The following is a 15,659-nucleotide window of genomic DNA, read 5'->3' as shown; positions in this document are numbered from 1 at the left end:
AGTCTCTTTACCTCTTTACTGAAGGCTTCGGGATCCTCAATCCAGAGTACTGCTAACAGGGCTGGCTGAGACCGGCCGGTCCGAAGGCACATCCAGAGTTTCCTTTGCAGGTGGAAATCAGTGCCTACCTTCTAGCGCCTGTGTGTTGTAGTACCTCCCTGCTGAGCACCACGGGATAGTCCTCACAACTGTTGTGTCTGTTTCTGATGTTCTTTCTCACAACTCGTATCTGTTCTGATGTTCTTCTCCGTCCCCCAGATGATATGGATAGGACGCACCCGTATGACGGGTAGGCCTGGAGTTCTTCCGGGACCCTAGCGTCGCCCCTCTCCCACAATTGCCCCCTATGTCTGCTTAGGTGATTTTAGGTGAGACAGCCAACCTAAAATTAACTGTCCTGCCGCTGTTTGAAGTATTGCTTGGAGCCTAATACTTCCTCGGCGTTCCGGCCACCGGCTACGCGCCTCAGTAGGATGTTGCCTCGATCTTACAGCACGACTCCTACTGGCTTTATCTCCTTTTTGCTGCGATCTCGTTTCTCACTTCTCCACAATAAACCTCGCTTCTTTTCCTTTCTTAGGATGCACCGCATTCAAGTGCAGGCGCGGCTCCGTAACGTTCTGTTCTGTTCGCTAGGCCACTGTCAGGATCCCACCCCTGACAGAGGCCCCCCTGAATCTTCCCCTGCAACACCCTCTGCCACAGGATGTTGCCTGGATCCAACCCAGTCAGCTTCTGACTGTTAAATATTAATTAATTGAATGATTCTTAATCTCAATTCAATACCAAGCACATTGCTTCTTGCTGACATTACAAAGAGCTATTTTTGTGTATGTATCTCAGAGTATAAGTCAACTCCATATAAAGGGCAACACGTGATCTGAGGACACATATATAAACACAGCTCTTAGGAGGGTGGGGGTCTTTTTGTCACATGGGGGCTGTCACCTCCTGCTTCACCATCATTCTCCATGGATGTCCGACAAGGAAGGAACAGCTGTTAGCTGGTAGCCATCATGACCTTCAGACTTCACACAGACAGATGGCTTTTACCATCCAAACTTTGGGAAAGATGAGTATCAAGTGCTGATATCTACACATGGACAATCTGTTTTATGTTTCACTGCAATGTGGTTTTTCTGTGGACAGTTCAATAAACCACTACCTATTTTATGAGAATATCATGACATTTTTCTTTAAGAGTAATGCATCTGGTGAATAGTCTTGATTAAATAAATGTGTGAAAATAAGCATATTTAACACTGACTAACTTCCTATCCAGCCCCCAGTTTTACCAGATTGTGAGGAGTGGCCTAATACATAGAACCCTTTGCTCCCCCTGGTGGCCAGAATGTGAAGTGTAAAGTGTGACTGTGATACCTGGTCAGGTGAACTCCTTAAGTGCCATCAGACGTACCATCACTCCCCTTAGCGGCGGAGTGTCAGTACTGCAACGACCAGGACTCTGGGGCGCTGCACTGGTATTGTGAAGTATTGTGTCTTATTACTTGTTTTTAGCTGCTTTGTTTTTTTGTGAGATCAACCTGAGTTCTTCTTGCAGGCCGAACTGTAAACTTGAACAAGTCAGCAGCGAAAGAGGTTTTCAGGGGGAGTCTACACAGATAGACATGAAATCTAAAGAGAGATTGGGGTAAGTACCACCATAAGTTGACACACTGTAGCCGTGAGAAACACCGGATTACGTACCGGTAATGCTCTTTTATAGAGCCACGACAGCACCCACTGAGAGAGGGGATCCGCCCCTAGGAACAGGAAACCCTACGGAGAGATAAAAGGGGCAGTCCCCCTCGCTCCCACAGTTGGGTTACAGAGATTGCGAGGAACCGCCCAACAGTTTTAGTAGGTCATTCTATATTAACATTTCATCTTAACTTAATCACGTATATTTACAAGAACCAATCACCCTTAATAGTGCTCATATGCAAACTAATATATAAGGGAGGGAAGTGAAGGGGTGCTGTCGTGGCTCTATAAAAGAGCATTACCGGTACGTAATCCGGTGTTTTCTCTTCGCCACGACAGCACCCACTGAGAGACTTTCAGAGATAGTTATTTGGGGGGGATTATCGTGTTAAGAACTGATCTACCGAAACACAAGTCAGTGGAGGCAGATAGATCTAGTCTATAGTGACTATAGAAGGTAGTAGGAGACGACCAGGTTGCGGCCTTACATATGAGTTCTATCGGAACCTCTGCTCGCTCTGCCCAGGATGATGCTATCGCCCGGGTGGAATGTGCCTTTACAGTCTCAGGTGGATCTTCCCCTTTAGACGAATAGGCCAGGTATATCGCCTCCCGAATCCATCGAGATAATGTGCCTTTTGTAACACCAGCTCCTTTTCTCTGACCCTGGAAGGAAACAAAAAGAGCCCTGCTCTTCCTCCAGGTGCTAGTCCTGTCTAAGTAAGTCATTACAGCCCTTTTCACATCTAAGGTATGGTATTTCTCCTCTTCCTGATTTGTAGGGTTTTCATAAAAAGTAGGAAGAAGAATTTCTTGAGATCTATGGAATTTAGTACACATCTTAGGTAGGTAGGAAGGGTCTGTTTTCAGGACAATTCTATCTGGAAATATCGACAGAAAGGGAGGATCTACTGAAAGTGCCTGTATGTCACTTACCCTTCTCGCCGATACTAATGCGACAAGAAGAGCAGTTTTGAGAGTAACGTGTTTAATGTGAGCTGAGTGTAGTGGCTCAAATGGGTGACCCGTTAAGGCTTCAAGGACTAGATTAACATCCCAAGGAGGTATGCGGGGAATCTGAACTGGTTCTGACCTCTGGCAGGCTGAAATAAATCTAGCTATCCACCTATCACCCGCTACATTGTGACTATACAATGCCCCTAGAGCAGAGACTTGCACTTTTAAGGTATTAACTGAAAGACCTAAGTCACGTCCTCTCTGGAGAAATTCTAAAATGTTAAAAATAGGAATTTCTTTTGACAAGGCCAATGGATAAAGACTTAGAAACTTTCTCCATACTCTCACATATATAGAAGTAGTGGATCTTTTCCTACTTAATAATAGAGTATTAATCACTTGATCAGAGAAACCCCTTAGTTTCAACAATTGCCTCTCAAATTCCAGGCTGTCAACCGTAGCCCCTTCACATGAGGGTGGTTGAAGGGTCCCTGGAAGAGAAGATCCTGATCCTCTGGGAGAATCCACGGATCTGAGATGGACATAGCTCTGAGCAGGGAGAACCATGGTCTCTTTGGCCAAAATGGGGCAATCAGGATTATATTGGCTTTGTCCTCTCTTATCTTCCTGATTACTGTTGGTAGAAGTATCAGAGGAGGAAAGGCATACGCTTTCTGAAATGTCCATGGTACCTGGAGAGCATCGAGAAAATCGGGTTTGTCGGATTGGAACATTGAAGCGAACCTTTTTAATTGCCTGTTGTTTCTTGTAGCGAAGAGATCTATCTCTGGTAAACCCCATTTCATGGTTATCATTTTGAAGATACGATGATTTAAAACCCACTCCCCTTGGTGGAGGGTATGACGACTGAGGAAGTCCGCTTTTGAATTGTCCACTCCTCTGACATGTGGTGCCGATAGAGACAGTACATGTTCCTCGGCTATAGTTAGGATGTCTTCGGCTATAGACATGAGTGTTCCTGATCTTGTTCCTCCTTGATGATTGATATACGCTACTGATGTCATGTTATCTGACAGAATCCTTGTATGTGTTCCGTGTAGCTGCGGAAGGAATTCACATAGAGCGTGATGTATAGCCTTCAGCTCTCTTATATTAGATGAGTCGTCTGACTCCGTAACCGACCATAGACCTTGGGCTACCTGATCTCTCAAATGTGCTCCCCAACCACTAGGACTGGCATCCGTGAATATTGTGTTTGAGGGTTTAACTACCCATGGGACCCCACTAACCAAGTGATCTGGTTCTAGCCACCAGGATAGAGATTTAATTACGTCTTCAGAAAGGGAAATTTTACCGTCTAGATGACCTTGTAATTTTATTTCCTCATGTAAAATTGCATATTGTAAACACCTTGAATGAAATTGGGCCCATGGTACTGCTGGGATGCATGACGTGAAGGAGCCAAGGAGGGACATGCCTTGTCTTAAAGATATTAGAGGTTTATCTATTACCGACTGTACCTTATTTCTTATTGTCAATTGCTTGGATTGTGGTAGGAAACATTTTTGGCTTATAGAGTCTATTATAATTCCCAAGAATTTTTGTCGAGTAGTTGGAAGGAGTCTAGATTTTTCCCAATTTACCAACCATCCTAGCCTTTGCAGGGACGAAACCATATCACACAATCGTTGGTGACATTGTGAAGGGGAACTTCCTACTACTAAAAGATCATCAAGGTACGGAATTATGAGGGTATCTCTTACCCCTAGGTATGACATTACTTCCGACATTAACTTAGTGAATACCCTTGGAGCTATTGATAGTCCAAAGGGCATTGCTGTATACTGAAAGTGTCGTATACATCCATTCAACACAACCGCCACGCGGAGATATTGTTGATGTTCTATAAAAATTGGCAGATGGTAATACGCATCTTTTAGATCGAGTACCGTCATAAAGCAATGGGGAGACAACAGTTTTATGGTGGATCGGATAGACTCCATTTTAAAGGTTTGATTCTGTAAGAAGGTGTTCAATTTTTTAAGGTTCAATATGGTTCTGAATGATCCATCTGGCTTTGGGATTAAAAATAGAGGGGAATAGAATCCCTTTTTTTGCTGAAGAAATGGAACTTCCACCAAAACTCCTTTGGCTAGAAGATTCATTACCTCCTGCTCCAAAGCCTCCTGTTGTAACTGGGTTTTTAAAGAAGTCAATAGAAATGAGTCCGGCGGGACTCGGGAGAATTTTAGTTTTAGGCCGAAGGTGATGATACTATTTGCCCAAACATTCGAAGTTATTTTCTGCCATTGATCTGAGAAGGAAGACAATCTACCTCCGACAGGCAGATCTGTTCTAGCGGGGTTTTTCCTCAGTTTTGAAAGGGCGCTTCCCAAAAAAGGCTCCTCTCTGTCTGGTGTCTCTAGTGGCCCAGCGATCTTGGTTCTTGAAATCCTTCCTTTTGTTAAACACGGGCTTTCGGAACGCCCTCCTATAAGATGGAAGGTAATTATTATTATTAGGGAAGCCCTTTTTCCTCTCTCCTGCTTTAGTTAGGATCTCGTCGAGCTTAGTACCAAATAGGTACTCACCCTGACATGGAAGGCCACATAATTTGGATTTTGTCTGGGGATCGCCTTTCCAACCCTTAAGCCACAGGGCCCTACGTGCTGCATTAGTCAGCCCCGCCGACTTGGCCGCCAAACGTATTGAGTCAGCAGATGAGTCTGCCAGGAAGGCTGTAGCACCCCTAATCAAAGGTATTGAGGCTCTCAACTTGTCTCTAGAGAGACCGTTTTTAAGTCCTTCTTCCAAGTCACTTAACCAGACTAACATGGACCTAGCGGTGCATGTAGCCGACACAGCCGGTTTTAGGGCTCCCGCACAAGATTCCCACGCTCTTTTAAGGAGAGAGTCGGCTTTGCGGTCCAGAGGATCTTGTAGTGAACCTGAATCCTCCACAGGTAGCAGGGATTTTTTGGATGTGGAAGCCACTGCTGCGTCTACTTTTGGGGCTTTTGACCAAGTCGAGAATTCCTCATCATTAAAAGGATAACGTCTCTTTGAAGATGGTGGTAATCCCTTCTGCCCCTGGTTTTCCCACTCTTTTTTAATTAAATTTTTAACTGCTGCTATCACCGGAAAGGAGGGTCTTTTCCGTTCGGACAGCCCAGCGAACATTATGTCCTGCTGTGTTTTAGGGGTCTTAGAATCCTCGATGCCCATAGTGTTACAGACGGATTTCACCAGGTTATCTATACTATCGGTGGGGAAGCACGTATCCTGATCCTCATCCGAGGAAACATATTCTCTGGAAATATCCGAATCTGCATTCTCTAATTCGGAAGACTGGTCAGATATGGGTGAAACATATTCTCTTGTCCCCTTAGTACGCGTTTCTTTTCCCGAACTATGCAGGGCTTGTAGTTCTTCTCTAATCAACACTCTAATGTCCTCTGATTTAACCGAGGCCTCCTCCCGTAAGGTGGAATCAATACATGGTTTACAAAGTTTCTTTTTGTAACTATCCGGAAGGGGCTGAAGACATATCGCACACTGTTTGTGTTTCGTTTTTTCAGTACATTTTGCCTAGAGTGTTAGAGGAGAGGGAACAGCAATCAGCTTAATAGGGTAGATGTACACTCACCCCAGTGAAGCGCCTGTGAAGGTACCGGCTGACGAGGAGGAGACTGCAGAGGCTTGTTCTTCTTAGAAGATCCGCTCCGCTTGGAGCGGCTGCTGCTGCTGGCATGGCTGCGAGGAGTAGTTGCGGTGGCCTCAATAGAAGACATCGCAGGGTCCTGTGCCGAATCCATATTGGACGCCGGAGCGTTACTGCCGGCGTCCTTTTCACATGGGGGCCGCCATCTTCTTCCTGTTGAACCCGGAAGTGCTAACCACTTCCGGGTCGCGGCCATATTCCATGTGCCCGCGCTGTCACCGGCACCAGCGCGGGCGCCGTCTCCTCCATCACCCCGGAAGTTTTTGCTATACTTCCGGGGGAACATACTGGGGCTCCACGCCGTATGAGCGCTTGCCGAGGACGGCGCAGCGCTCACCAAACCACAGCGCTAACTCCCCGCAGACGTCCCGGATGAATTCCTGTGAGCCAGCCACTTTCCAGCTCCGGCCTCACGGCGTCTGCCAGCAGAGGGGGGAAGCTGACACCAGGACCCCCGACGCTGCCTCCAGCTCTGGAGCCCTTGCCGTCCTCACAGGTAAACTGCGCAAGCGGCATCCAGGCTAGGCATCCTCTTCTCCGTGGATTTCCCATAGGAACAGGAAACCAAAACTGTGGGAGCGAGGGGGACCGCCCCTTTTATCTCTCCGTAGGGTTTCCTGTTCCTAGGGGCGGATCCCCTCTCTCAGTGGGTGCTGTCGTGGCGAAGAGAAAAAGTAAGATCTTGTTGGTAAAACTCAATAGTGATTGTGTTTTTAGGTGTTTTTGGCCACTTATAAAAAAATTATTTAGTAACGTGCGAAAAAGTAAATTTATTCCACATGGGTGTTCAATGGTCGAAAAGGCTGGGAAACCCTGCAATAATCTTGTGTAGGAAAAAGTAATTGCCCCTCTGTATTAGATAATTTTGGCTAAGTTGTTAAAAAGAACTATACTTTTGATAAACATAAATCAATAACACAGGCAAATATAAGAAACTTTGTAATATATCTTATCAGCTTCCTTCCCAACTTATCAGCAATTTCTTAGTCTCCCCCCTCCTCCTAAACTTGTCATCCATTCTGAAAAATTAGCCCAAATTAGTCTTGCTTAGAGAAGATGGACTACAGGTGTTATTTGACAGAGCGCCATATACTCTATGGAGAGGGAGTGGAAGAACTGAGGAGCAGGGAGAGAAAGCATGCACAGGGAGACTGAAAGATTAACTGGCGTTTTAATTTTTATTTCACAAATCAATAATACACATGAAAATAAGCAACTTTGTATTATATCTTATCAGAGAAATCTGCTTCTTTCTCAGAACTGATCAGTCATTATCAAAATTCTTAATTCCTAGATAAATAGATAATCTTTCTTCACTGAATACAGATTTTTTTTTTTACATTACTGAGATAGGAGATGTCAGCTGCTACAGAAAGAGGAAAGAGGTAAAGACAGAACTCCTTCCTATCTGCATAGAATCTTATCAGTAGCAGCTGCCATCTCTTATCTCAGTAATGGGGAAATCTATCTTCACTGAATAAAGATTTTACCTGTTTCTAGCTCCACTCTGTCGAAAAAAACCAAACATGTCTAGTATATAAAAGTAATTTCCACTAAAAGGGGTACATTATTTAAAATGTAATGTAGCAATTCTTTGTGCTTGTGAGGAAAAATAAACTAAACAAAAAAGTGGAATAATATATAGACAAGAAAAGCACCTGGCGCACTACCATAACATGATTATAAATCAAAATCAAAACGGGGTGCTGACAATGGTGAATATCGAATTTTATAATGTAGAAAAAAGCACCACTGTAATAATGCACACCACGTCATATGTCATATGTCATTTAATGCATAATAAAATACCTAAACATGGCCTATACAACTACTGGCTGTTAGAGTCATACTCATGTGATGGGTTATAAAGTTCAGATTAGCAGTCCCATGAGCCAGTAGTTGTATAGGCCATGTTTAGGTATTTTATTATGCATTAATTGTCATGTGGATTTCATTTCTAATGGACCAGGTTCTCTGCTGTGTTGCATTTTTAGTTATGTTTTAACCCATGCGTGTTGTATCAATAAAAGCCTCTTTTGTATTTTGTGTACATATGACGTGGTGTGCATTATTACAGTGGTGCTTTTTTCTACATTATACAAAAGTGGAATAATAGACACATTTTACGTATAGTTTTTTTTTACATTTTCACCCATATCAGTAACAAATTAAAAAAAATCTAAAAATGACATCAATATGAATATCTAAGCAAGAACATTTTTTTTCCATCATACATGACGGCACCACGAGAGAGGGGATCCGCCCATCAAGGACAGGAAACCTTCAAGATAAAAGGGGCAGCTCCTCTCTCCACATCAGTTGGTTTCCTGTCCTTGACGGGGAACCCTCAAGATGGAAGACTTCTGATGAAGACAGAAGAGGATGCCGGGGCCCGGGTCGGGTGGATTTGGGCAGCCCTGTGTCACTAAACCAGGTCAGGTTGAAGGTGACTGCTCTTGTTACGTGGTGGTGTGTATAATGGAGAGCTTTTCACCAGAGCATTTGATGCCACAGCAAGAGGTGCAGGAGAGGTGGTCTCGCTCAAGCGAAAAGAGCCAGATCCGCCATGGCAGCAGCAGAAGCCGCTCGGACAGCATACAGCATACCTTAGTCTCATTGGTAGACACGGAGAAAACCAATCAACCTCCGGATCCGGTACCCGTACTTTGAAAGCGTCCGAGTGGTGAGTGAACTGCGAGAAAGTCCAGCACGCTAATGTCTGTTCTTTTCTCTTATCTCCTCTCTCCCCTCTTTTCTTACATACATTGGGGGGTGGAGTATAGGAGGTCCCCAAAAAGTATAAGGCGAAAACTAAAAATAAAGAATGTCCCTTATGTAAAAAGCCTTTAATGACATCTTGGGGTAAAAGACTGTGTCAGGAGTGTATCCACCAGACTGTGGCGGAGGAAACACCCTCCTTTAAGATCTCTGATCCAGTCCGAAGTCTCTAGGTCCGTAAAAGCATTACAGACAGCTGACACAGAGGCCAGATCTAGGGACAGATCCAGCCCTTCAGTAGGATCCCAAAGAGATTCCTCGGGGTCAGAGCAGGATTCAGATACGGCCCCAAATCACCTCCCTAAAAAGAAGGTATCCTTTTGAAGAGGAGGCAACCTCATCTTGGGACAGAGCCCCAAAAATTGATGTGGCGGTCTTAAAAGTTGCCAGGAAATCCACCCTGCCATTCGAGGACCTAGGTTCTCTAAAAGAACCTCTGGATAGGAAGGTGGACAGTTCCCTGAAGACAGCATGGGAAGCCTCAGCAGGAGCACTAAGGCCAGCTATCGCGGCCACTTGTGTAGCCAGATCCCTTAAAATCTGGATAGACAACCTGGAGGAACAGGTAGAACAAAAAGTTCCCAGGGAAGCTATCCTAGAGGCAATACATACCAACCATGAGAGCAGCGGCAGTGTTTCTAGCTGAAGCATCAGCAGACTCGGCTAGACTGGCAGCAAAGTCAGCAGCGTTAGCCAACACAGGACGCCGTGCCGTATGGCTTAAATGCTGGCCAGGAGATACAGGCGAAGATGAAGCTTTGCTCTTTGCCTTGTGAGGGGAACTTCCTGTTCGGACCGGCATTAGACGAGGTATTGGAGAAAGCCGGTGATAAAAAGAAAAACTTTCCAAAACAGCCGTTTCAGCCCTTTCGTCGCTCCTTTCGGAGAGGCCAAAAATTCCGCAGCAGTACAGAGACCGAGACAGGAGCAACCTGGACAAGCGACCCAGGGGAGGAAAGGGCTTCTATTTTGGCAAGTCCCCCAGAGACACCAAAAAACCCTCCCAGTGACGGTCCTTCTCAGGTGGGAGGGAGGCTCTCTCACTTCCTTCCAGCCTGGGAGAGGATCTCATCCAGCATATGGATCCGGCAGATCGTAGGATCAGGCCTAAAACTAAAATTCCACCACTGGCCTCCAAGAAGATATATGCAGAACCCGGTACAGTCCTCCCAAGAGAAACAAGATAGTCTGGAAGGAGAAGTAACATCACTCCTAGACAAGCACGTCTTGGAAGAAGTTCCAATAGAGGAAAGGAGGGAAGGATTTTATTCCTCCCTTTTTCTCATAAAAAAACGGACAATTCTTGGAGGACAATAATAAATTTAAAAGGCCTCAACAAATTTCTTTTAATACCATCATTCAAGATGGAAACCATAAAATCAGCGGTGAAACTTCTATATCCCCAGTGTTATATGTCCGTCCTCGACCTCAAGGACGCTTATTATCACGTCCCAATCAGACAACAAGATCGTCAGTTTCTCAGAGTGGCAGTTCAGATGGGGTCCCAGTTGCGTCACTTTCAGTACAGGGCTCTGCCCTTTGGGATAGCAACAGCCCCACGGGTATTTACAAAGCTGATTGCAGAGGTCACAGCACATCTCAGAGAGAAAGACACTCTGATAATACCCTACTTGGACGACTTCCTGATAGTGGGGAAGAACTTTTCTCACTGTCAGGGGCAGGTCAGGATAGTGATGGACACTCTGCAGACACTGGGATGGCAACTAAACCTAAAGAAACAAAAACTAGAGCCAGCTATGGTCCAGAATTTCCTGGGGATAACGGTAGACTCCATGGCACAGGAGTGTCGCCTCCCAGAAGAAAAAGAGGAAAAAATCAAACAGATGATTATGACAACATTAACAAAGCTAGAGATGACTTTAAGAAGGGCCATGTCAGTATTGGGGTCCCTAACCTCCTGCATACCGGCAGTAAAATGGGCCCAGTTCCATGCAAGAGAACTGCAATGGTGTGTGCTGCAGAACGACCTGGAACTTCAGGGGCAGCTAGAGCAGAAGCTCACTCTCCCACTCTCTGTGCTCCAATCTCTCAGATGGTGGTTACAGATAGAGTCATCTCCGAGAGGAGTCCCCTGGACATACACAGCCTCCAAAGTGATCACAATGGACGCCAGTCCATGGGGGTGGGGAGCTCACTCAGACACACTGTGGGTCCAAGATCCCTGGGCTCAAGAGGAGAAAAACCTATCCTCAAACGAGTGGGAACTCCTATCAATAGAAAAGGCGCTAGAGAGATTACTTCCACATTTGACAGGGCATCATGTGAGGGTCCTATTGGACAACCGGACAGCGGTCGCATACATGAACCACCAGGGGGGCACCCGTTCTCGGTCACTGATGCACATAACCAGAAGACTCATGTCTCTAGCCGAAAGGCATTTCCTGTCATTATCGGCCCTGCATATTCGAGGTGTGGACAATATAAAGGCAGACTTTTTAAGCAGGAACCACTTGAGGCAAGGGGAATGGTCCCTAAAAAAGTCCGTTTTTCAACAGATAGTACACATGTGGGGAAGACCCAGGGTAGACCTCTTTGCCTCAAAAGCCAACAAGAAAGTTCAAAGATTCTGCTCCCTGAACCCAGCAGACAGGCCGTTGGCAGTAGACGCCTTCAGTATAGAATGGACGTCAGGACTCCTGTATGCCTTCCCACCGATATGTCTAGTTCCAGCAGTTCTGAGGAAGATCAGAGAGGACAAGGCCAGGGTAATTGCGATAGCGCCCTTCTGGCTGAAAAGACCATGGTTTTACTGGCTGAGAGTGATGTCAGTGACGGACCCGTGGGTTCTCCCGGAAGACCAGGACCTTCTAACGCAGGGTCCCTTCAACCACCCGCAGAACTCCGGGCTTCATTTGACAGCCTGGCATTTGAGCGGTCGTTACTAGAGAAAGAAAGGTTCTCAGCTGGGTTAATATCCACCTTGCTCAGCAGCAGAAAACCAGTAACGAGCAAGATCTATGGGAGAATATGGAAGAAATTCCTCTCCAGCTCAGGGCCAATACGGGAAGGGGAGGTCCCGATAGTGGCAATACTGGAGTTCCTGCAAAAGGGCTTAGATCTGGGGTTAGCTGTTAGTACCCTCAAAGTACACATTTCAGCCTTAGCAGCTTTATTCAACCGTGACCTGGCAAGCAATAGGTGGGTGGTGAGGTTTATCCGAGCCTGTAGTAGAGCTGACTCTGTTCCATCCCCTACTCCTCCACCATGGGATCTGAATTTAGTGTTAACAGCCCTGACAGAAAGCCCCTTTGAGCCGTTAAATACAACATCAGATAAAATACTAACATTAAAAACAGCTTTGTTAGTGGCACTTACATCGGCCCGTAGGGTGGGGGATTTACACACATTGTCAGCTGACCCCCTTACACACAAATCATGGACGATAGGGTTGTATTAAAATTAGATCCGGCATATCTCCCCAAAGTGGTAGCGAGATTCCATAGGGCTCAGGATATAACCCTACCCTCTTTCTGTCCCAATCCTAGTAATAAGAAAGAGGAGAGACTCCATTGCCTAGATGTCAGGAGATGTATCCTGCAGTATTTAGAGAGTACAAAATCTTGGAGGAAACAGAGGGCTTTATTTGTTTCGTTCCAGGAGTCAAGGAAGGGCCTTAAAGCCTCAAAACAAACTATAGCTAGATGGGTGAGAGAGGCCATTATTCTAGCGTATAGTAGTGCAGGCAGGGTTGTTCCACAGGGTCTGAAAGCCCACTCCACGAGGGCCATGGCGACGTCGTGGGCGGAGAGAGCAGATGCTACCATCGACCAAATCTGTAAGGCGGCCACTTGGTCCTCTCCATCTACATTTTTTAAACATTATAGGCTAGACCTATCTGCTACCTCTGATCTCACATTTGGGAGAAGTGATCCCTCCCTAGAAGAGAATACAAATCTCTGTAACTCTCTCGTGGTGCCATCATGTATGATGGAAAAACACGGGTATTACATACCTGGTAATGTGTTTTTTCATGAGACATGACGGCACCCTTATATTCTCACCCTTTTGATCACGTCATTAGTTGGGTGCATTATTAGCATTATTTGTATTATACACTCCCTGGGGTATCGGTGAATAAAACCGTATAGGATGTATTATTTATGTGTACACTAGCCAGCGGAGTTCCTCTCGTACTCTGTAAAACAACTGATGTGGAGAGAGGAGCCACCCCTTTTATCTTGAAGGTTTCCTGTCCTTGATGGGCGGATCCCCTCTCTCGTGGTGCCGTCATGTCTCATGAAAAAACACATTACCAGGTATGTAATACCCGTGTTTTAGAGCCGATAAAATTGGCTGTAGGAATGGAGGAAAGGAAAATGGCCCTTAACTGGTTAATTTTTATTTTAATGGTGATTTATAGTTAATATGCAATATAACTTGTTTTGTCTTTTGTGAGAACAATCTGAGTTTTTCTTGCAGGTTGAACAGTAAACTTGAACAAATCAGCTGCAAGAAAGGAATCCAGGAGGAGTCAACAGAGATTTCTACAATCATGAAATCTAAGGAGAGTTCTGGGTAAGTACAGCAACAAGTCCACACATTGTAGTCATAAGTAAAGCTGGGTTCTTATGCTAAAATTCAACACTGAAAATCCAACAACTATTTATCAGTACTGTATATTGTTTTCATTTATTTTTCGTCATTTATAAAAAAAAAATTATTGATAGAGGTGCCCGTTGTCCGAAAAAGTAAGATAAGCTGTTATGGGTCAGTCTAGTGACTTTGGTCTTTAATGCAGCCTGCAGAAGAGTAGTTCAAAATACTGCACATAATGCAACCGATGATGATTAATTCTATGTACAAACTACCGTATATGTTGTTCAGAGTGGAAAATACATTTTCATTGGAAACTATAAAACTGCTTAAAACTGCAGTCTCTCATTATAATTACCGTAATTACTAAAATAGTACTGAAGATTCTCTAGCATTATTTATCTATGCTGAGACCTCAAATGTAGGAAAAACAAAGATTTGGGGATGATTTATCAACACTGGCGTAGCGCACGCCAGTCTTAATGAAGTGCTCGCTGGAGTACATTGATCTCCATGAGCTGCTCAATGAGCGCTTCTGATATCCAGCGTGCGCTGTCACCAGAAATGTACGCCATCTGGGGACTGACATACATTTCTGGAGTAAGTTACGCCACTGATGAATTTGACGGATGGGCATGACCTCGATAACTCTCGCCAATATCCTGCCCATGCTACGCTGATATCACAGTATTGTGAAGTATTGTGTTTTATTACTTGTTTTTAGCTGCTTTGTTTTTTGTGAGATCAACCTGAGTTCTTTTTGCAGGCTGAACTGTAAACTTGAACAAGTCAGCAGCGAAAGAGGTTTTCAGGGGGAGTCAACAGAGATATCCACAGACATGAAATCCAAAGAGAGGTTGGGGTAAGTACAGCAATAAGATGACACACTGTGTCCATGAGAAAAGTAAGATCCTGTTGCCAAAAGTCAATAGTGATTTTAGATGTTTTTGACCACTTATAACAAATTATTTAGTAAGGTGCGTAAAGGTAATTTTTTTCCACATGGGTGTTCAATGGTCGAAAAGGCTGGGAAACCCTGCAATAATCTTTTGTAGGGAAACGTAATTTCTCCTCTGTATTAGATAATCTTGGCTAAGTTGTTAAAAAGCAACTGTACTTTTGACAAACATAATTCAATAACACAGGCGAGTATAAGAAACTTTGTAATATATCTTTCCAGCTTCCTTCACAGCTTATCAGCTATTTCTTTCTCTCCCCCCGCCTCCTAAACTTGTCATCCATTCTGAAAATCAGCCCAAATTCGTCTTGCTTAGAGAAGCAAGTAGCGGAGCAGGGAGAGAAAGCATGCACATGGAGACTGAAAGAGTAACTGGGGTTTTCTTTTTTTTTTCACAAATCAGTAGTACACATGAAAATAATCAACTTTGTATTATATCTTATCAGAGAAATCTGCTTCTTTCTCTGTCAGAACTGATCAGTCATTATCAAAATTCTCAATTCATAGATAAAATCTGTGTTCAGTGAAGACAGATTGTTACATTACTGAGATAGGAGATGGCAGCTGCTACGGAAGGTGGGAAGAGCTAAGGCAGAACTCCCTCCTACCTGCATAGAATCTTATCATTAGCAGCTGCCATCTCCTATCTCAGTAATGGGAAAGTCTGTCTTCACTAAATACAGATTTTACCTCAGAATTGAGAATTTTGATAATGACTGATCAATACTGGAAGAGAAACAAGCAGGTTTCACTGATAAGATATAATATAAAGTTGCTTATTTTTACATGTACTATTGATTTATCAAATAAAAATGAAAAGAAAACAATAGTTACTCTTCAAAGGGAACTTGTCAAGTGATTCATATAGCCCATACTGTTAGCACCATGAATCAGAGGCACAATTGCAGTCAGGTCTATTCTGTGAAACTCTACGGCGTTTCAGAGAAAATACGCTTTAACGATCTGGCGGCACTGCAGGTGATTGACCAGTGTTTTCTATGTGTGTACATAGACCTGTCAATCATC

At 44.4% G+C, this 15,659-nt stretch overlaps 1 protein-coding gene across 2 annotated transcripts in view; it reads left to right on the top strand.

Moving 5' to 3' along the window:
• The window catches only part of LOC143806508 (uncharacterized), a 203,831-nt gene that overhangs the window by 171,151 nt on the left and 17,021 nt on the right, over positions 1–15,659 (top strand). For both annotated transcript variants that reach the window (XM_077287121.1, XM_077287122.1), the window contains 3 exons: positions 1,562–1,651; positions 13,562–13,657; positions 14,442–14,537. In XM_077287121.1, the coding sequence (XP_077143236.1) occupies positions 1,562–1,651; positions 13,562–13,657; positions 14,442–14,537 (282 nt within the window). The remainder of the gene's footprint in view (positions 1–1,561; positions 1,652–13,561; positions 13,658–14,441; positions 14,538–15,659) is intronic.

Source organism: Ranitomeya variabilis, chromosome 2, assembly GCF_051348905.1.
Source record: "Ranitomeya variabilis isolate aRanVar5 chromosome 2, aRanVar5.hap1, whole genome shotgun sequence".
Lineage (NCBI taxonomy): Eukaryota > Metazoa > Chordata > Amphibia > Anura > Dendrobatidae > Ranitomeya > Ranitomeya variabilis.
Note: the sequence above shows the minus strand (reverse complement) of the source record. Positions and strands in the feature narration are given on the sequence as shown.